The sequence below is a fragment of the Pezoporus flaviventris genome, unplaced genomic scaffold (assembly GCF_033815535.1).
Source record: "Pezoporus flaviventris isolate CSIRO_AGI_PZ_B2104156 unplaced genomic scaffold, CSIRO_AGI_Pfla_v1 ptg000002l, whole genome shotgun sequence".
Classification (NCBI taxonomy): Eukaryota; Metazoa; Chordata; class Aves; order Psittaciformes; family Psittacidae; genus Pezoporus; species Pezoporus flaviventris.
Genome location: NW_026892550.1, coordinates 21,449,548 through 21,469,127, shown reverse-complemented (window position 1 = coordinate 21,469,127; position 19,580 = coordinate 21,449,548). Strand labels below are relative to the sequence as shown.

Genomic DNA, 19,580 nt, shown 5'->3' with positions numbered 1-19,580 from the left:
TAGCTTATGTAGCTTCTGAAACTTGGTACCAGCTGGCAGTTGTGTAAAAGCCTAAGATCAATGTATAAGAGAATTCTAACATGAAGTAACACTGGACTATATTTCCAGAAGCATTGTTTCTCTCACTGTAAAGAAATCATGGATAATTATTGTGTTATGTTTGATAATAGCTGTATGGCTCAGAACTCCTTTTATTTTTCCTGTATTTCTGGTGTTGATATGCTGAAAGAGCAGTAACTTGGCAAAAGCTACACTAATACTGTGTTAAATCTGCTCTGTAAGCAAGCCAAAGCAAGCATTTATAGTAGGACCTGTAATAAAGGCTGGCAGATGTTAAAACGTGGGTACCCTGGGATTATTGTTGCACCTACCCCTCCCTCCCTGCCTGCTGTGGTGGAGGGAGCAGTGAAAAGTGGAGGGAGCAGTGAAAAGTGGAGGGAGAGCTCTGTTATTCAGGTTACTTCAGTTGAAGCAGGGCATTTTTTACTCAAAATGGTTCCAAGATTAGTGGTCAAACTTTTACTTATTTATTAAAAAAGCAGCCTTGCCTTTCTCTCTGCCTTTACAAAGTACAGCTAGTGAGACTTGTTTCTCCCCCCCCCCCCCCATTCCTCATGGCTCAGGTTTCTCTTCCCATAATTTACGCTGTTTAATTAGTACACTTCTTCTAGCTCAAGGCTACTTTTCTTCATAATGCTTTACTATTGCTGTAATTCATTTTGTGAAGTCAGTTGTACATCACTGGCCCAGTCCTATCATCTGGTTTTTGTTGTTCATGACAATATTGAGTCTCTTTTCTATACTAAAAGCCGATAAGCCATTTTCCTTCTAACATTTTGCTGAGCAGGGGGTGGGTGGAAGGTTCACTCACTTTCCTTCATACAGGCTACAGTTAGTTTTGTTACAGTAACTTACCACAGCCAGCCCTAGGATTACCTGCATGATGAGAGTTTGGGGCCAGACAGTAAATTGCTGGCATGTTTCCCAAATAACTTCATGAAGATAGAGCTGAAGCCAGTTCAAAATGGTATCTTGTGGCCACTGCAAACAGCTGAGAATTATTAGGCAGAGATGCACTTTGAACTATCATGAATGTGTAGAGAAGAGTTTACAGTTGCTACTGTACCATAAGCCATGGTTTTATTTCTGCTTGAGCTTCATAGGTTTCACATTTCATCCATGACACAGTTCAGTTTTAACAGCCAGACTCTGTCTCAAGGGGGCAGGTCACCAGACCCATCAAACACAACACCATACCCTCAGACTGGGTTTTTAACTCTCCTTTAATGACGGACAATACCTATGGCACAGAAGCATGGTACAGAATAGCAGCAGTCCTACAGACCCATACCAAAGCAGCACCTGTGCAACTCGGTGGAGTCTGTTACGGTCACACACCCAAGCCAGGGGTGGCTATATTTATGCTGTTATGGCAACTCAGTTTCCACGTGGTTTCAATTCTATGGTATCTACACAAGGTTAGTTGTCTTGCCACAGAGGGCTGTTGCTTTCTTTCAACTTGATGCCTTGTGTTTACCAAGGCTCATGCTTTTAAGACATGCAAGCACCTGAAAAGTGCTTTTCTTATGAGCTATGAGAATGGTACATCTCATTTTCTTAAGATGGGGATAAGAGATACCATCTCTTTAAGGTCTATTACACATCTTCTCAGGGTAGCTCAAACAGCCCTAATCTGGTCCTTTGTCATGCACACAAGCTTTCTTTAGAACTCCTCTAGTTCCCAGAGCCCTTACAAGCTCATGTTACCCAACAGTAAGATACACCAAAATACCAGTACCTTTCACATTACTATTAGCACCTTCACAAGTATAAACAGCAGCAATTCTGATGGTGGTATCAAACCTGTTTACTTAAAGCAGTATTATTTTTTTTCAACTTACATTTCTTCCACCTCATTTCCATCACTCTTGCAAAATCAGTCACAGTCCTATCACACAGTTCTATCTTCTGACCTTCTGCTGAACACTACACGTACTATGTAGTTGTAGCCTTGCCAGAAGGAATGAGGTAAAATAATGTGGAGCGCTTTGGTGAGAGAAGTGTGTTCTGGAAAGATAGTAAGTTTATTCATGCATCCACCATCTGGTCTTCTGCATTTCTGGAACAGAGCGTAATTATGGGCTGAAAAGAGGATCCTCTAAACTGGCTGCTTTAAATAGGTTCATTCGTATTTTCAAATGGCTTTTGTCTTTCTTTTTTCTACCAAGTTCTTCAAGAAGAATTCACCTATTAAAAGGCAAAAAAGCACCAAAATGATTTGTAGGTATTTCAATGAAATAAAACAATACACATTTTTTTGTAATGTGAGTATTCTATTCTACAAGGTAATTGTTCTTACCAATATTTTATAGTAACTCAGTTCTGTACAACAGCACTTTCAATACATATAGCAGGGATGTAAAAAAAAAACCACCAAAACCTGTAACCCAACAACCAACCCCTCCACCTCTAAATGCTGGTTTTCCTTGTGTTCAATTTGATGAAGTATCTCTGCTGTATTGTGTTTCCCAACAGGCAGTGGCAATTGAATCCATTAAAAATTAATTCCAATTTCATAAAGTATCAGCAACTTATAGTGAAACCTGCTATAAGCTCATGTTTGAGCTGGCATTAAAGCTGTCTGAGAAGTAAAGGTGCCCCAGATGAGTCTTCTCTACTCTCTTCTTAAGGAAAAGCAGGATGTTGGACCTACATAGCAGTTCCATTAGTATCAGCTGTTACTTAACACCCAGTGCTTTGTCAGAAAGATACTCCCATAAGCATGTCTAATTATTTCTAAGCACTGTAAATAAATTCTGCCTAGAGCAACACATCACAAACAGCAAAGGGCCCCATTAAAGCCTGAAGCATCCAAGAGGCAGAATATAAAGGAAAACTTGCAAACTGGTACTCTTTATCCTGCCTCACACATCAATTATAGCACAAACTAGTTTGCAAAAAACTAACTTAAGCAGCAGCAATTGTACAACTACCAGTCAGTGTCATACTGATGCATGCAGGTGACCTATGGAAGACAGGAAACATAAATAATTAAAAAAAAAAAAGTGAGCTTTGCACATAGTACTTCACCATTTCAACTTCATAGAATAAAACGTTATGTGCTAAAGAATCTCATGCTTGTCAGTAATTACCTGCTTTGTAGGAGGAGCGCACTAACGGCCCACTAGCAGTGTAATGGAATCCAAGATCATTTCCTATTTTTTCCCAGTACTTAAATTTTTCAGGAGTTATGTACTCCTCAACCTGATTGAAAAGAATTAATTTTGATCAGGTATGAATGCAAGGACATGGCTACAGCTAGCATGTAGTGAAATTAAACACAGTTACATGGCAAGTTCAAAATCTCCAGAACTTTGGCAGGCAAGCCACAAACTGAATTTTCTCTGCTTTCTACCAGCAGAATGCATTTTATTTGCTTTTCAAATTTAGCTGAAAAGTTTATGAAGTTTAATTTCTAGTCGTTGCTTTATCATTTTCTTCACTCTGTTTTTGAGCAGTCCTTTTGAGCAAACCTTTTTCTGTCCAAGTAAAAGAAGCGCAATAGTCCTACAAATCTCTTCACTGACAGACGTTTCAGTGAAACACAGTACCTGAACAGAGACACAAGCTCCAGACAGAGGACAGAAGGAGAAAATGGTTTATTTCCCTAGCTCAAGCAGGACCACTAAGGGAGAGCCTATGAGGTTGTGAAGGGGAGCCTGCCTGAACCATTACATTTGAGACATACACTGATACTCTTGTTTTCCAGAATCATGCCTCAGCTCCAGCTATCTCCCCAGCTAAGAGCAGAAAGTAGCAGTGGGCAGTCTGCAGAAGATGGAAAAGATTAGATGGCTGAGGTAATTTTTAGTGAGGAGTCCATAATAAATGAAGATCAGGTTAAACAAGGAAGGGCAGTTAAGGTAAGAATGCATACCAACCCTCAGTTTAGAAGGAGGAGTGTGCACGGTGCAGGCCATAACACTGTCTGGAAATTAAAGGCATTTTTACCTTTAAGTGACGTTTTGTTGGTTGCATGTACTGTCCTAGGGTCAAACAATCCACATCTGCTTCCCGCAACACTGGAAAAAGAGAATTCCCTGTTAGTGGCAGAAGGATCACAAGGGCCTGTCAGCAATTAGAAAACAGCCTCCTTCCAAGTGTGAACAAAGGTCAGGCTGCAGCAGCCTGCAGGGGTTACATTCTGCTCTGCAGTGAAGGGAACCTGCAGCCTTGATGAGCAGCAGCCACACACCTCACCCTGATGTTGCTGCAAGACCGGAGCTTCCCAGTCAAAAGCCAGAGAGAATAGTGTTGTGCTGCACTCACTGCAGTCATGTGCCTCACTGCAGAGGTGACATGTTCTCATCTTTTTTTATCTTACTGATTCGCATTGTGTCTTTAGGTCACAGCCTTCATTTCACAAAAGAATGGATGCATGCACATACAGTTGGCACTTCTACACTGTTTCAAGAGACCTGATGGCGCAAAGATATGGACAGTTCTAAAGAGCTATACATCAGGGGACATCACAAACATCTTTAGCCAGTTTTACACACTTGGGATGTACACTAGTTTGATGCCTGCAGAATCTCAAACTTTGTCTGCTAAAATGTCAGTATATACTACTGCACATGTCTTCAGGTAGTTGCTTACAGAGGGAAACCCAGCCTCTTTATAGTCAGCTTGCCCAAACAACCATGTTCACTGCAGCTAGAGGGGTATTCTGAACAAAGGGATAGCTGAGGAGTCACATTTTGCACAAACATCTCCATTTATTTTCTGGCTACTTGGAGTGGTTGCCCCACATCAAACAGGAAGAAAAAGACAGTGTTTTGACCACAGCATTATACTCACTGTTGCCCTAGCACCTCTGTTTAGATTGATACAGTTCTGTAAAGCAAGTGGTTCAGTCTCAGCACATTTACATGTTCTTTAACCCATACCCAGGGGATGGAGGGGGAACAAAATCAGAGTAACTGAATGAATGGTGCAGATACGAGTTTGTCTCCAAATACAGCCATAAATGTGGCCTGAAAACAAATGGCACTGAATCTGAAATTTCATATTCTTGTGGCTAGGAAATACTAGGCAGGAAGAAAGGAAAAATCAGGAACTATAATTTTATGGTCTGTATTTTGGGACAGCTGCAGAAAAACTAGATGCTATCACTGCATTCCAAGTATGGGTTGTTGTACACAAAGTACTGGATAGACATTCTTCCAGGATAGGGGAGAAATACCAGAGGATTTATAAACTGCTTCTTCTTACAAGCACATTGCATTCAGTTACTGCTGTGAAATTTTCTCCTCTTAAAAATACATTTACATGGAAACATAACAACATGCTACAGCTCCAAGGATAATAACTGGTTTTGTGCTAAGTAAGATGAAACAAATTATTTTAAACAATCAGGCCTGCTGTTTCTAAAAACAATGCACAATAAGGCAACTATGTTGCAAGCCCATTATTTAAGTATTGCAAAGATAAGAATGTCAATATAGTCACACAAAATGAGTTATAATTTCCACTGAAATCAAGTCAAGCTGGATCTACCTGTTAAATTGCATCTGAAAGCCATATGAAGGCAAAACATTTCAGAAGTTCCATTTTTCTTAACAAAAGTCACTGAACATGAAACTTCAATATTGAGATAGTCATGAAACTTGTGGTTTTTTTTTGCCTAGTAAAGCTTAGAACATGTCTCCTGCACCAGCAGGAGCAAGCTGCTTTTCATGTTGAGGCAAAGATGCTTACAATTGTTTTCCAGGACAATAAAATTCATACTTGTGAATTCTGGCACGTGTTTCAACACCAACTTACATTTCATCGTGGAATATACTTGTTCATCTGCCTCACCTAGCCCCAGCATAATGGAGGTTTTAGTGATGACGCGGGGCTGGACCTCTTTGGCGTGCTTCAGCACACGTAGGGACTGCTCAAAGTTGGCTCGGGGATCACGGACCTTCCTTTTCGCAGCGTCAGCGCGAGCGGGGAAAAGGGTCAAAGAAGTTAGAGATGCCGAGAGGAGCGTCCTGCTACCTTCTACCAACTGAAAACGGCAACTTGCAGGGTGCCGCTGTGCGGTTTGACCCCCCGTGCAAGTACCCACACCGAGCCCCCGGAGGGGCGGCGGGGAGGACGCGGGGAGCCGAGGCGCGGCTCCCCCCGGCAGCGCGGCGCCGGAACACACACGACACCACACGACACGACACGACACGACACGACACCGCCCGAGGACCACCCCGGGGCCGGGCCGCGAGCGCCCTCTGCCGGCGGGCGGCGGGCACGGCGGCGGCGCGGCGCGCGGGGCAGCCTGGGAGCGGGCACGGCTGGCGGCGCCCCCCGCGCCATTTCACCCCGCGCCTCAGGGCTCGGGCCGCGGCCTGTGCTGTCGTGTCCCGTCTTGTCCTGGCCCGGCCCGGCCGGGAACGGCAGCCGCAGCTCAGTGCGGCCTTAACGCCGCTATGGATACATGGCCCCGACTGCCCCCTTCACACACGGGTCTGCCACAAAGCACCGCGTCTGCTCGCGCTTTTAGACACTGCCGCTGCTCACCTCTGTAACGCCGGCACTGTCTCCACGTTGTGAGCGTACACGTCCAGCCCCGACAGCGCTACCTTCTCTACAGCCTGCAGATCCCCCCGAAAATCGGGAGTGAGGCATTCTACCAGGATCTTTGAATTCCTGGAAAGCAGAGGAAAAAAGAGCACACACCTGGGGGGTCTGCATCACTGTTGTTAAAAATCTCAACACAGCAAAAACCCAAATGTAAATGATGCTCTGATCAGCACAGGTACTAAGGGAAGTTAATTCAGGATACAATTCTAAACCAAAATATTTCTGCAAATACTTCTACTACAATTCAAACAAAACAAAACAAGACAATTCCTGATTTTACTGTGTCAGCTGAAATAGAAAGTAAGCCAAATAATGAGCATAAAAGCGATTCCGAGTCTCTTAAATGAGCACATTCACTAATTATACGTGTTTTTTCATGTGCATTTGTTGTGGGTTAACTTGAGCTTAAATATCAGAGCTCTAAAACACGGAAAAGCTATAAGCCTGCCTACTGGGGCAAGAGACAGCGTTATTGCCCTGGCGTCTCATCTGTGTCCAGGAACCAGATGTCAGCTCAAAAAGACAGGTGGGAAGACTGCAGGAGCCTTTCGGCTCCCAGGATATACTGGAAAAGGACTGAAATGAGCTCATATGAATTAAATCTGCTGGTAGACAAGCGTGCTATGAACTGGGGTACAGGGCGCCCATGGATGCAGAGTGAAGGCTGAAAAGCAAGGAGAGCAGGGAGGTACAATCACAGAAACAGTTACTGTGAGGAAATACAAAGCACTGACCACTGCTGGCAGAGAAACCTGACTTCTTCTGTCATGTGTGTCACTGTTACCTAAATCCACTCTGAGCCCCAAGCTTCAAGAGTGAACACACCCCGAAAGTATGTGCTCATTTCCTGGTAAACCAGCTGCCTCTTCAAACAATCCAGTGCTTAGCTTTAAACAAGCCTGGGCTAAATTGGAATTGTATCTAAATTCAAAATACTCTGTGGGCATTATATGAGAAAGACGAAAAACAGGAAAAAAAAACCAAACCAAAAAACCAAAACAAAACCAAAAAAACCCAACCACCAAACAAAAAAAGGGGTCACAGACAGACTAAAGGCAGACTTCTGTATTTGCATGGCCCCTGGAATAATCCAGCTAAAGGCATTTCTGGCCTATATGCAATACCACACTCTAACGTTTTAACAATAACAGTAAGAGATTAATGATATACCTTTCTTTCAGATGAGAGACAGTCTTTGCAAAGTGTTCTGCTCCACCGTCAGGCATATCTAGAAGCATTTCAATTATTCAGTTAACCTTCCTGTTCAAAGTATTTACTTATTAGCAAAACCACCAAAACTGTAAAGATTCACATTTAAATGCAGAATAACGAAGAATTCAAACCCCAGTCTTCTCTCACCTCTTTTGCCAAAGGCTTACAATGGATATTCTACGAAATCTTGCTCTGCACAAAGTCAAACTGTGCTCATCTAGGGCAGCAGTTAAATGTTTACTCCCAGTGAACCTGTCTTTAGGTTTCACTGGGCACAGAATGGCTTTATCTATTTATGGTTTTGGTCTGAGAAACAGTTCTACAAAAAATTAAATATATATACGTATATTATTGTTTTTCTGTCATAAGCCACTTAGAAGCTGTTAGACACACCACCACCCTCAACAGTCTTTATAATGGTTTTGCATTCTTATATAGCTACTACAATGTTAGAAAAAGACAACTGTCAGATTTGTTTTGTGTAATGTATTCTGGGTTTAGTTTTTAGAAGGAAGTTCTGGAATGGTATTGTATGTGGGTCGTTTTTTTTTTTTGCTAATCAAGTAACAGAACACAGTGTATAGGTATGTATTTTGGAAAAAAAATATTTAGTATATTCTAAATATTCTTGATGTTTAATAACAGTATAACTTCTGTTATATTTTTCCAGACATAAAGAAATGCTAAGAATATGTAGAAACTTTCCAAAGTTTCAGCACTGTTGACTCCTTTACAACAGCAATCCTTAACAATAGTGCTGAATGATGTTTAGCGAGGTCTGTGTTTACCCCATGTAATGCATATGCGAGCTTAGACTGAAGAGATGAGAGACAAGATACTAACCATCCCTGTCCACAGACGTCAAGACAACGTAGTCCAAGCCCCACTCAGCTATGGCCTTTGCTGTGTTGTAAGGCTCCTCCGGATCCAGGGGAGGTGGATTTTTTGCTGTCTTCACTGAACAAAATCTGCAACCTCTAGTGCATGTGTCACCCATCAGCTGAAATGGGAAAGACGTTCCTACCTTTATATTGTACACATCACTACTGTTCAGCTGAGGAACAGAAACCAGTACTAAGCAAAACAACTAGGTTGGTGCTTTACTCTAAATTTCTTGTTAGAACCCTGCTCCACTACAGTAGAGATCCAACAATATGCTACAACAGCCCAAACATTAATAGAATACTTAAGAAATGGTTAATGACTTACCATAATAGTAGCTGTAGCTGTAGCGTATTCACCACCTCCCCAGCATTCACCAATGTTGGGACAACGTGCTTCTTCACATACCTAAAGGTAAAAGACAGTAAAGTACCTGTCTTTTTTCTGTATTATTATTGAAAATTATTATTATATTATCAACCAATTTCAACAGTAGCTTACAAAGAAAACATAATTCCTTCTGTGATAAATGTGAAGATTAAGAGAGTTACATGCTGTTCTTTAAAAAGTTAGTAAAAGAGACGGGAAGAGTTTCATGACATCCATTATCATTCTTTTCCTCTACTTCACAACCCCAAAAACTCCTCCACCGTGTAACTGCCTTATTAATTATCACAGATTGTCATTAACATTGATCTTACTCTGAAAAAAAAAGGAAAAAAGCTCTCCATGCATTTTATACCCACCATTTTTTAGCATCTAGAAGGTATATTGAATGAAACAAATCTCCAGAATTTCTTTTTATACAAAGCATGTCTGTAACTCTGAAACTGTATGTGTTTCCACTAAAACCAGTCAACACATAGAATCATGTGATCCCTCTGGTGATGCAAATAGTAAACAATAGTATTTAAAACCATAGGAGGAAAACCACTAAATACTCTATGGATCTGTCTTCATCCTTTATGGGTAAAATTCACAGCCAGAAAAAAGGATCAGCACTGGGCTTGGTTTCAGTCTTGAAGATCATGCAAAACATCATTTCTACCTGTCCTCCACATGGAAATAATTTTGTATCTGTAAAAAATTCCTTATTTCTACATGAAAACTTGGTTGGCACTAGATTTACCGTATGGAGATTTAAACTTCTCAAGGTATTCTTTAGTTTATTGTAGTTCTTTCCCATGGGAATCTCTGTTTTCAGCCATGGAGGCAGTCGCAGCCTGAATAACATCAAGGAAACATAAAGATTAATAAAGTATTTACATGGTAAGCTTCCTTTAATTTCATAGATCCACTTTAATTTGTTACAGATCCCAACTAGGAAAGGTTCCTTAAACACTGACGCACCTCAAACCCCAATATTAACATCATTCATGGTCATAACAGCTTTCTCTCTTCTGTATTGATCATCATCCCAACATTCAAGAGTAGGAGTTTGTCGTCATTGGAAGGTTTAAAACTGTCACCTGTACTGGTGGAATTTAACAGTACCACACTGGAGACTAAAATAATTAATGCAGCCGTCAAAGTCTACCTGGTCTAGTGGAAGGTGTCCCTGCCCATGGCAAGGGGGGTGGAACTAGGTGATCTTTAAGGTTCCTTTCAACACAAACCATTCTGTGATTCTATGATTTTTCAATTTAGTCTTTTACTGCATCAATAATATTTTTTCAACACCAAGTAGGGTACACATACCTACTGATGTATATTTGTAATTTAATACAGGCCACAGCACAGGCACTCAAGTGAGAAAATACCACCCTGTCTTCATGTTTTGTTATGCATTTGAAGTTAATAACATGTTTGTTCTTTCTTGAAAAATCATGACATTTGCAAGCCACTGTGACAATATTTAGTGACGCACATTTTGCAGCAAATAGTAAACATGCAAGACAACGCATGGAAGCAACTACACTTGTTTAAAATCACGGTTACCTTTCTCCTTTCTGACGCTTTAAGTTGCCTTTATACTCGGCCCATGCACTCTTGTCTGACAGATCTCCAGATACAAAGTCTTGCAAGTCTGGTCCACTTTGCAGAAACTCTCTTTTTTGCTCTGTCAAAGAACCCGATGTTGTGTACTGGTTACACACATGGCTCCCAGACACCTAAAAGAAGCAACACTGTGATTTATTAAATTACAAATGTACTGGAAATATATACTAAGTAGCCAGTTGTGCTTCTGGTGGTAATGTACACAGCATTTTCCCAATTGACTTTAAGTTAAACATATAATTCTCTTCTTAATTTTAAGTCATGTGCAACAGATGCTGAGCATGATCTCTTCCAAAATAGAGAATCATAGAACAGTTTGGTTTGGAAGGGACCCTCAAAGCTCATGTGGTCCAACCCTCCTGCAATGAACAGGGGCATCTTCAACGAGACCAGGTTGTCCAGCACCACATCCAGCCTGGCCTTGCATGCCTCCAGGGATGGTGCATCCACCACTTCTTTGGGCAACCCGTGACAGTGCCTCACCACCCTCATTGTAAAGATCTTTTTCCTCACATCCAGCCCCTCTCCCCTCTTTCAGTTTAAAACCATCACCCCTCATCCTGTCAACATCAAACTAAGTTACATAGGTTTCGGATATAACACCGTTTGGACTAATCTGCGATTTCAGAGCTCAAAAACAAGACGTCGAGATGATTATCTGTGCGCTGCCCAATCAGTAACTGATTTTGACGGAACCATAGCAGAAGTCGGTTCTCAGAAGCTGAATTAGAAGCAGACGGGATCATGGCTCAGTTTCCCGAGTGCCTCTGTGTGTGCTCTGAGCGTCTTGGTGTATGCCCGGGCCCAACCGCTCTCTGGCCTCCTCACGTCCCTGCAGCGCCGGAGCGGTGTGGTGACAGCGCTGCCTGCGGCTCTGCCCGCGGAGAAGCTCCGCTGCCACGGCCCAGCCGGGCATCCCGCACGCCTCAAGAGATAAGGTATTAGCACCATGCTTTGCCACCGGGACGCCGTCCCGGGTGCTGCTCCTCTCCCCGCCCCGGAGGCTGGCTCGTCGTCGCTCCGTGCAGCAGTCCCCCCGGAGCGCACGGCCCTGGCGCGCCGCTGACTCACCCGTGCCCGGGTCCCCACCAGCAGCCGCCGGGCGACCGTGGCGGCAGCCTCGCAGCAGCGGCCCCGCGGCAGCAGCGACATGGCGGAGACCGCGAAGATACCAGTTCGATCGATCCTCTCGGCGCTCCGCCACGCCGCCTGCCAGCCTCGGTCGGCTCATCGAGCTTCGGCTACTCTTGCCTCTTGGACGACAACCTTAACGTGATGGCGTCAGGAGGCCGGGAGCGCCTACAAGAACGTGATGACGTCAAGCGCTGCCTCTTTCCGCGCTGCCAGCTGCGAGGTGAGGAGGGGTCGGCGGCACTATCCGACGCCATCCGGGGCCACCGGCCGCGGGCAGCCCCAGGGCGTCCCACCACAGCACGGGCAGCTTCCCGGCGCGTCTTGTCCCCAGCCCTGCGGGAGGGAGGCCCCTGGAACGCGCCATCCTCTGTTCTCCACTGGCGGTTCCGGAGCTGAGCTAGCCCCCGCCGTTCAGCTGAATGCTGAGGCCGCCGCTCCTCTGGGGCCTGGGCGGGATGTGCCCGTGTTGGGAGCGGAGCTCGGCCCCGTGGCGGCTGAGAGCGGGTGGGGCCGGGGCTGGGCGCTTCGTAGTTGAGCGTTCCCGGGTACGTGCGGCGGAGAAGCGGGAAGGGCGCGGAGGGGGGGGCCTTGTCCTGAGGGTGTGCAGCACCTTACGGTTGTCCTTTGCAGAATGAAGACCATTCTCAGCAACCAGACCGTTGACATCCCCGATCAAGGTACGTGTGCGGTCGAAAGGCGTGTTGTGGTGCTGGCCCCACAGCCGGGTAACGCGTGTCTGCCTGTGCTTTCCAGTCAGTGTGTCGCTGAAGGGCCGGACAGTCATTGTCAAGGGCCCCAGAGGAACCCTGAAGAGGGATTTTAACCACATCAATGTGGAGCTGTCTCTCCTGGGAAAGAAGCACAAGAAGGTGAGTGCTGCATAGGTCGTTTTCCTGCTCACAGAGGGAGGGCAGTTTTACACTTACCTTAACTCAGTCGTGTAGGAGGTTGAACTGAAATGTTAAGTTGCAAAGTATGGCTTGTAATTTTTCCCTTATTTCACTGTTTTCTGAAAGAGACTCATCTCATGGGACCCCCTTGGGCACCATGGGAGTCTGGCAGTTCTGTGGTGTTGGAGTCAATTTATTGTTTGATTTCCTTTCTAGTTACAGACAGTTATTTGGAAAGGGGTTGATCATTATATGTATTGTTTTATAAATGGGTTAGTTTTAGCTAGATTAAATGTGCACATTTAACTTCCAGAATTGTCAGGTTTCATCAGAATGTTTTCTGAATAACTGCATGATATTTTTGTGTGGTCTTAAAAACTACACAAAAAGAGGAGAAGTGGCTGATTTCAGCTACTTTTTCGCAAGCATCTAGTATGTCATTAAAACACTGAGCCCACACACAGTGTTTCGTTTAAATGTTGATACACATAGGAGACTGATTTTTGGAATTTAGCATTCGTTAATACATCCCTCAGCTGAAGATGTCAGATTGCCCCAGCTGCTTTGAAGATTTTTTTTTTTTCCTTGTGTTTCATTAATAAGAAATGTTTCTCTTGCATCTGGGGGTTAGAATTTGGAAGACCTGAGCTAGGTGAGCCTTCAGTGATCTGTCAAACAAATCCTTTTGTGCTTTTGTTAGGTGTGTTTGTAAGTAGTTTATCTGAACTTTTCACTCTTGGTTTGTCACATAAACGTTTTGGGCGTAGTTCTGAAGTGCAGCTGAAAGCTTTGTTAATGCTTGCTTTATTTTTATTTTTTTTTTTTTAACCCAGCTACGTGTGGACAAGTGGTGGGGTAACAGAAAGGAACTGGCAACAGTTCGCACAATTTGCAGTCACGTACAAAACATGATAAAGGGTGTCACGCTGGTAAGTTTTCTTTTGAAACGGTGTAACTCCTGTCACTTTTGTTACTCACAACAATAAACAGCTTCTCGCTTTAGTGAGAGCTTTTCCAAGCATCCAGGATGGAGCTTTCTCTCATTTTTACTTTTGTTGTCTTGCACTTGCTGTCAGACAAGTTCTGTGGGTGGAAGAAGGCAGGAATGTCTCTTGGGCTCCATGTCTTGCCCTTGTTTGGAAACTATTTTCCTTATACCTTGGGGTTGGATTTCTCCAGTAACCTCGATGCATCTGTGTTACCTTTTGGTCATGTACTGTTTCAATATCTGCTAATGTCTCTTACCACAGGGCTTTCGTTACAAGATGAGATCGGTGTACGCTCACTTTCCCATCAACGTGGTTATACAGGATAACGGCTCCCTTGTGGAAATCCGGAACTTCCTGGGAGAGAAGTACATCCGCAGAGTGCGCATGAGGCCAGGTGAGCAGAGCTGCAGGTGCACATTCTTGTTTGTAACTGGGGTTTCTCAGTTATATGGGTATATATATATATGGGTACTGCTGCTGGTAACAGGTGATGTGAGTGACTATTGAAACAGTGTTTGCCTGTCTGAATTTATGTAATCTTGTGATGATACTTTTACCACTGTTAAGATACATTATTAATGTTTTAGTAATTTATTTTTAGTAATGAGAGTTACTTAGTAGCTAATAACTAATTCAGAGCTAGTTACTCTCATATGAGTTGCAGGGAGCACAGTGTTTACTTTCATTTTTGTGAGATCTCTTTAGCGTTTATAGTTGGTGCTTAATTTTAGATGTGTTTCTGTTTTAAATATTGCGCATGAATTAGTTTCACACCACATGATGTTTTTGGTCTTTCAAGTGATGATGTACTTTGAATTTCCTGATTGCCTGGGAGCATGTATGCAAAACTGTTATCTCACCTGTTGGTTTTGTGTCTTGCATACTAGCAGTTTTAGCAAAATACCTGACAGAGTAGGTGTGTGATGGAACTTGTTAAACTTCTGAAAGGGGAAGACAAAACATGTCACAAACATGGTTACCTTAAGGCTGTAGGGAAGACTTCCCATAACCTTTTTTTTTTTAGTAGTTCCACTTCTGGTGAAGGCATGGTTAAGGATGTTTAATGTGTTTTGGGGTGGCTTTAGGTGAAAGCATCAGACTTGTCCAGAAACACTGGTAGATACAGTGTGGAGTTACAGGGGCTTTGATTTACTGTGGGGTATTGAGGTGGGTTGGCTATTGTAGTTGATCTTTTTTAAGTCAGCTTTTACTTCAAAGGCAGTAAAATCCTAGCAAATCCTGGTGTAAAAGCTAACATCTATTGACCAAATAGATTAAACTATAAAAACTTGTATTGTTTTCCTCACAAATGAAAGTTTCCTGTTAGGTGCTTGAATGTCCGAGTGTTTACTTCTTGTGAGTATTTGTAGTGTTGCTGGTATAAATGTGATGCTTGACATGTCAGAGGCAGGGTTTTTTTTAAACGACTTTTGATGGGATTACTCCAGTTCTGTCTTCCTGACCATGAGCATGTGGCAGATGGCACCACCTAGCTGGTGAGGCCGTGCTGGCAGGGTCTCTGGCCTCTATGCAGTGTTGGTGATTAATGCTGGGTTGTGGTAACATTTAAGTAGGGATACCAAGTAGTTGATTTCAATCCTGAGCATGAATTGCACTGATCTTTTGAGTTCTGAAACTGTGAGGGAGGGCAACCCTGGAAGGGATTTGGGGAACTCTTAACAAAATCACAGAAGCTAATTATTGCCTAGCATACTGCTTTCTAGAGCTCCAAGCTGGGACAGGACACAAATATTGTTTCTTTAGTACACTAATGCCCTTACCAATAATACGGATTGTGCATTTTCCTTTCTGTAGGTGTTTCCTGTGCAGTATCTCAAGCCCAAAAAGATGAGCTGATCCTTGAAGGGAATGACATTGAATTGGTCTCCAATTCAGGTTTGTGAAAGTAAATGGGATGGGAAGATACAATGATGTGGCTGCTTTTATCTGAAGATGTCAGCTTAGCAAAATATCTTTCTTAAACCTTGAGGTAAACGACAGCTCAGAACTGTATTCATTGTAATTGCTTCAAGTCCACAGAAACTTGTGGGATTTTTTGAGTCAATCTTGATGGCTTTTTTGGTACCAAACTCTTCAGCTTTTCAGTTGTACAGGTGTGCAGTAGTAAACTGTCACTGCCCTCAGTTACAGCTGAGACAGGCTGAGTGCAATGTGTCATGTTGTCATTAGACTTGACAGGATTTCAGGTTGGTAATTCCTTTCTCCAGATGACAGTTTCATACATTAGTTGAAATACTGGAGAGCAAACAAATGAGTTGACGTTGACCTCTTTGTTTTGTGCACGTGCTCTTGCTTTGTGCACATGCTCTTGCTTTGTCTGCAGCTGCCCTGATCCAGCAAGCCACTACAGTCAAGAACAAGGATATCAGGAAATTCTTGGATGGTATCTATGTCTCCGAGAAAGGAACAGTACAGCAGGCAGATGAGTAAAACTCTTAATAGGTTGGTATCATTTTGACACAGTTTGTACATCTTTGTAGAAATAGTTACTTGACCTGGGGACTTGACAAGGTTTATCTGCTTCACAAAGCTGGGGTTAAGTGGGTTCCCAAGAGGGGTGTTGTTGTGCTTGTAAAGGGCATCAGCAGCAGTTTTATCGACGTAAATTTTGCTAGGTCTTCTGTTGGCAGCTTTCCATCTCTTGTCATGGGGTGCTTTTTACTGTGAGGTTGGTGAGGCACTGGCACGGGCTGCCCGGAGAAGCTGTGGCTGCCCTGTTCCTGGCAGTGTTCATGGCCAGGCTGGATGAGGCTTTGAGCAGCCTGGTCTAGTGGAAGATACCGCTTCCTGTGGCAGGGAGTGGGGTGATCTTTAAGGTCCCTTCCAACTCAAACCATTCGGTAATCTGATTTTATGATCAACTTGGCATTATGCTACTGGATGGAGAAATACCTGGCTCCAGACGGCTGTATTCTATGCTGTAAATGCCCGTTATGATGGGGCCTGAGAATTTAAACTCAGCATGACAAATGGGTTTACAGCTGTTTACAGAGCAGACTTTCTTAGGCTCGTATTCCTCCTGGTTGGATACTGCCTTCACTAAAAACAGTGTTCAGTGAGTAATTTACTTGTAAAGGTCTTCTGTGTAGTTTGTGTATAAATCCTTGTAAACAAAGGTCAGTTCAGAAAGGATTATTTATGCTGTGGGTGTACATTTGTTACTGAAGATGAGTACAAGGGGTTAGGGATGGCTTAAGAATTTCAACTGCTAAAGGAGTTTGATACATTTCAGCTATCTGTGGTTTCGTACATGGTGCAGAACACTTGTGTAGGATGAGACAGGCTGACTTTCAAATCAGTGTGTGCCTGTGTGCCTTCTGAACCTGAGCTTGTGACAGAGGATGCAGAGGAAGGGCATTGCATAAACTTTTTTAACACTTGCAAGCTACTAAAAAGATTATTTTTAGTGCTGTTCTGAGTTCCTCAAATGATAGAACAGCTTGTTACCTGCTTGCTAAACAGTCAGGAGCTGTTGTGTTTGAAGGCATCTTTAAGTAATCTCTGAATAAACTTCAGCAAATGCTTTGAGCCGTTAGTGTCTGTCTCGCATTAAAATGTATCAGGTAAATTGTCATATCTATAAACTTTCACATTTGCAGTGCTAAAACCTAAAGCTAAAATCTCTGAACTTTTTTGTTTGCAGTTACCTGGATCCTGAAACAAACCACCATGAGACATTGTATCAGGAAGTGCCAGCTTGAAGAATCTGATCCAAAACTCAAGCACCATGAGAGGTTTAATAAAATATAACGTATTTCATATCCTGGCCTCTCTCTTTTTCTTCTTTTTCTTTTCTGCCAAGAACTACAAGTGTGGACCCACAGTGTAAAATCAGGAAGGGGTAGTTTTAAATCGAAGCTTTAAGAAATAACGAAAGCTTTGTTCTCACAGAAGGGAACTAGAGTTCTTTCATATCCTTTCAGAGCCTCAGCCTGCAAAAATGATTTCCCTGTACAATTTCTGGAGGGGAGTTCAGCCTTGAGATGACAATCTGAAGTAGATAAAAACGAAAGCTGGGGTCAGTAGAACAAGGTTTATAAGGCCGTTTAAATTGATACAGAATACAAGAAGTAGTATGAAAATACGATGCCTTAGCATTTTGCTCAGCTAAGGAAACCAAGTGCTTGACATCAGAGTGCAGGCAGAGCTTAGTGCTGAGTTTCGCCACCTGGGTCATCTTGGGGATAGAGCTCTGTTTATTTCTTGGTTACTGATCTTGTGTAGCAACATGTAATTGGAGTGTTGTGTGATTTTTGTGCCACAGTAGAATCTACGTTGTTACTTGTTGAATTCCATTTTGAAAAAAAGGGTCACACAAAATGCTGGGATGGTGCAGAAACCTACTTGGCAACAAGTAGCTAAAGCTTACTATTGAGGAAAGCACCTAGGTGTGCCTAAAATTCACACAATTTCCCAAAGCACCCACTTGTGTGATTCTGCAGAGTTTGATAAATGGAAATGCTAAAGGAGTCTTCTAAAATTCTGTGGGCTCCCACAGCACACTTGGAATTGAAGAGTTTTCCTGTCAATGTAGTATGCTGAGAAGGGGACAAAAACCAAACCCAAATGTTAATAAAACATTGTATCACCTGCAGACTTTCTGGTAGTAGGTTCAGATTTCAAATTATTAATCTGTCAAAAAGTGTAATTGCATCTAAAATTCTTACGTTTACTGCTTTTAATAATTCCCAGCTTCAGGCTGATCTAGTCAGTGTCTTTGGGTGATGTCTTCTGACAACTGTGCTGTTCTGTGCCAGTAGAGTGCCTCATTGTTATATTAGTACTTACCTTTTGAATTAGTGAACGTTCTGTGATGTTGACAAGCATCTGAAATATAGTGGAGAAATAATCTCCTACATTTATGAACTGAAACTCAAGATTGAGGCAAGTATTGGGAGTTTGGGGGTCAGTCAATTCAGTCATCTGTCCTCAAAGTAGCACTTCCACAAAGCCCCTAGTAGCCTGTTACGAAGTGGCTGTAATACTATCATTTACATCATTGTTTACTTTATCATCATAGCCATTTACCTTCCGTTTGATGCTATCTTGCATGTTCAGATGCAGTTGCAAGAGGCAGTGTGTTTACGTGCCTTATCTCTTCAGAGGTGCTGGGGTACAGCATGAAGTATGTCCATGTGTTCTGGGAACCATAAGACTGAGGTAACTAGCTTCTAGTGGGAGCTGGTTGGGGGTTGCATTGTGTCTTGAAAATGGTACTAGCCACTGGAAAAGAAGGTTATGAGGCAGAGGAGGGCAGTGGGAATTCAACTGATAACCAATTCTTGCGTCTCTTTGAGTTTCTGGCGCAGCTTCACTACCCCTCTCCAGAGGTGTGTGGTACCTGCCTGGGAAGTGGTCTGAAAAGGCCAATGTGAATTTTGAATTATGGTGCAGTTCACAGGGAAAAATGGGTTGGGCTCATTTTGAGATAACCAAAACCAGACCTAGGGAAACCTCTGGGTTTCATCCCTGAAAAGTCTTATGTGAGAGAGGTTCATTTACCCTTTAAGAACATTATGCTTAGGTTGGTAGCTTTTGCTTAATGCAGCCATAGCAATAAACTCATGGTTTTAGCCCACCTATGGCTTGCACTGGCAGTTGACCAGATCTAAAGTGAGAATATATATTTATTTCTCTGAAAAAGTCAAATTTAGAAGTACATTAATCATTCCCATGAGTAGATTAATAGTTACTATTCATCTTCATTGTCTCTGCTAGTAAAAAATTTTATGGCTGCCTCATTTTGGAGATGAAAAATAGTGATTGGATTATTTCGACTTGTCCCCTGTGGATCCAATTACGTTTGCTTAAAATGTTAGTATCTGATCTCTAG

General features: G+C 42.9%; 2 protein-coding genes across 5 annotated transcripts; one reads left to right on the top strand and one right to left on the bottom strand.

Moving 5' to 3' along the window:
• Window positions 1-1,265: 1,265 nt before the first annotated feature.
• On the bottom strand, window positions 1,266-12,023 carry LIAS (lipoic acid synthetase). Of its 4 annotated transcripts, XM_061471192.1 has the most exons (11): window positions 11,785-12,010; window positions 10,654-10,826; window positions 9,845-9,938; window positions 9,043-9,123; window positions 8,677-8,833; window positions 7,792-7,849; window positions 6,559-6,687; window positions 5,824-5,969; window positions 4,012-4,082; window positions 3,153-3,264; window positions 1,266-2,247 (listed from the first exon to the last, which is right to left on the bottom strand). In XM_061471192.1, exons 1-11 carry the CDS (start codon window positions 11,863-11,865, stop codon window positions 2,195-2,197), a joined length of 1,155 nt encoding a protein of 384 aa, XP_061327176.1. In that variant the 5' UTR covers window positions 11,866-12,010; the 3' UTR covers window positions 1,266-2,194. The 4 variants fall into 4 exon arrangements, with proteins under 4 accessions (XP_061327176.1, XP_061327187.1, XP_061327204.1 ...); XM_061471203.1 differs by lacking the exon at window positions 3,153-3,264 and having other exon boundaries at window positions 11,785-12,018; XM_061471220.1 differs by lacking the exon at window positions 10,654-10,826 and having other exon boundaries at window positions 11,785-11,910.
• A 259-nt stretch (window positions 12,024-12,282) lies between these two features.
• Window positions 12,283-17,506, top strand: RPL9 (ribosomal protein L9). The gene is made up of 8 exons (XM_061471233.1): window positions 12,283-12,392; window positions 12,478-12,524; window positions 12,601-12,716; window positions 13,571-13,666; window positions 13,988-14,120; window positions 15,542-15,622; window positions 16,071-16,189; window positions 17,391-17,506. The coding sequence occupies exons 2-7, from the start codon at window positions 12,479-12,481 to the stop codon at window positions 16,175-16,177; spliced, it is 579 nt and encodes a 192-aa protein (XP_061327217.1). The 5' UTR covers window positions 12,283-12,392; window position 12,478; the 3' UTR covers window positions 16,178-16,189; window positions 17,391-17,506.
• Window positions 17,507-19,580: the final 2,074 nt, after the last annotated feature.

Excerpts from the sequence above, each read along its gene's own strand:
- RPL9 (XM_061471233.1), top strand. The coding sequence starts at position 12,479 with ATGAAGACCATTCTCAGCAACCAGACCGTTGACATCCCCGATCAAG. Across the intron at positions 12,525-12,600 it reads CGTTGACATCCCCGATCAAG|TCAGTGTGTCGCTGAAGGGC; the intron begins GTACGTGTGCGG and ends TGTGCTTTCCAG. Across the intron at positions 12,717-13,570 it reads TGGGAAAGAAGCACAAGAAG|CTACGTGTGGACAAGTGGTG; the intron begins GTGAGTGCTGCA and ends TTTTTAACCCAG.
- LIAS (XM_061471192.1), bottom strand. The coding sequence starts at position 11,865 with ATGTCGCTGCTGCCGCGGGGCCGCTGCTGCGAGGCTGCCGCCACGGTC. Across the intron at positions 9,939-10,653 it reads AAGCGTCAGAAAGGAGAAAG|GCTGCGACTGCCTCCATGGC; the intron begins GTAACCGTGATT and ends GATGTTATTCAG. Across the intron at positions 6,688-7,791 it reads GTCTCTCATCTGAAAGAAAG|GAATTCAAAGATCCTGGTAG; the intron begins GTATATCATTAA and ends TCTGCTTTCCAG.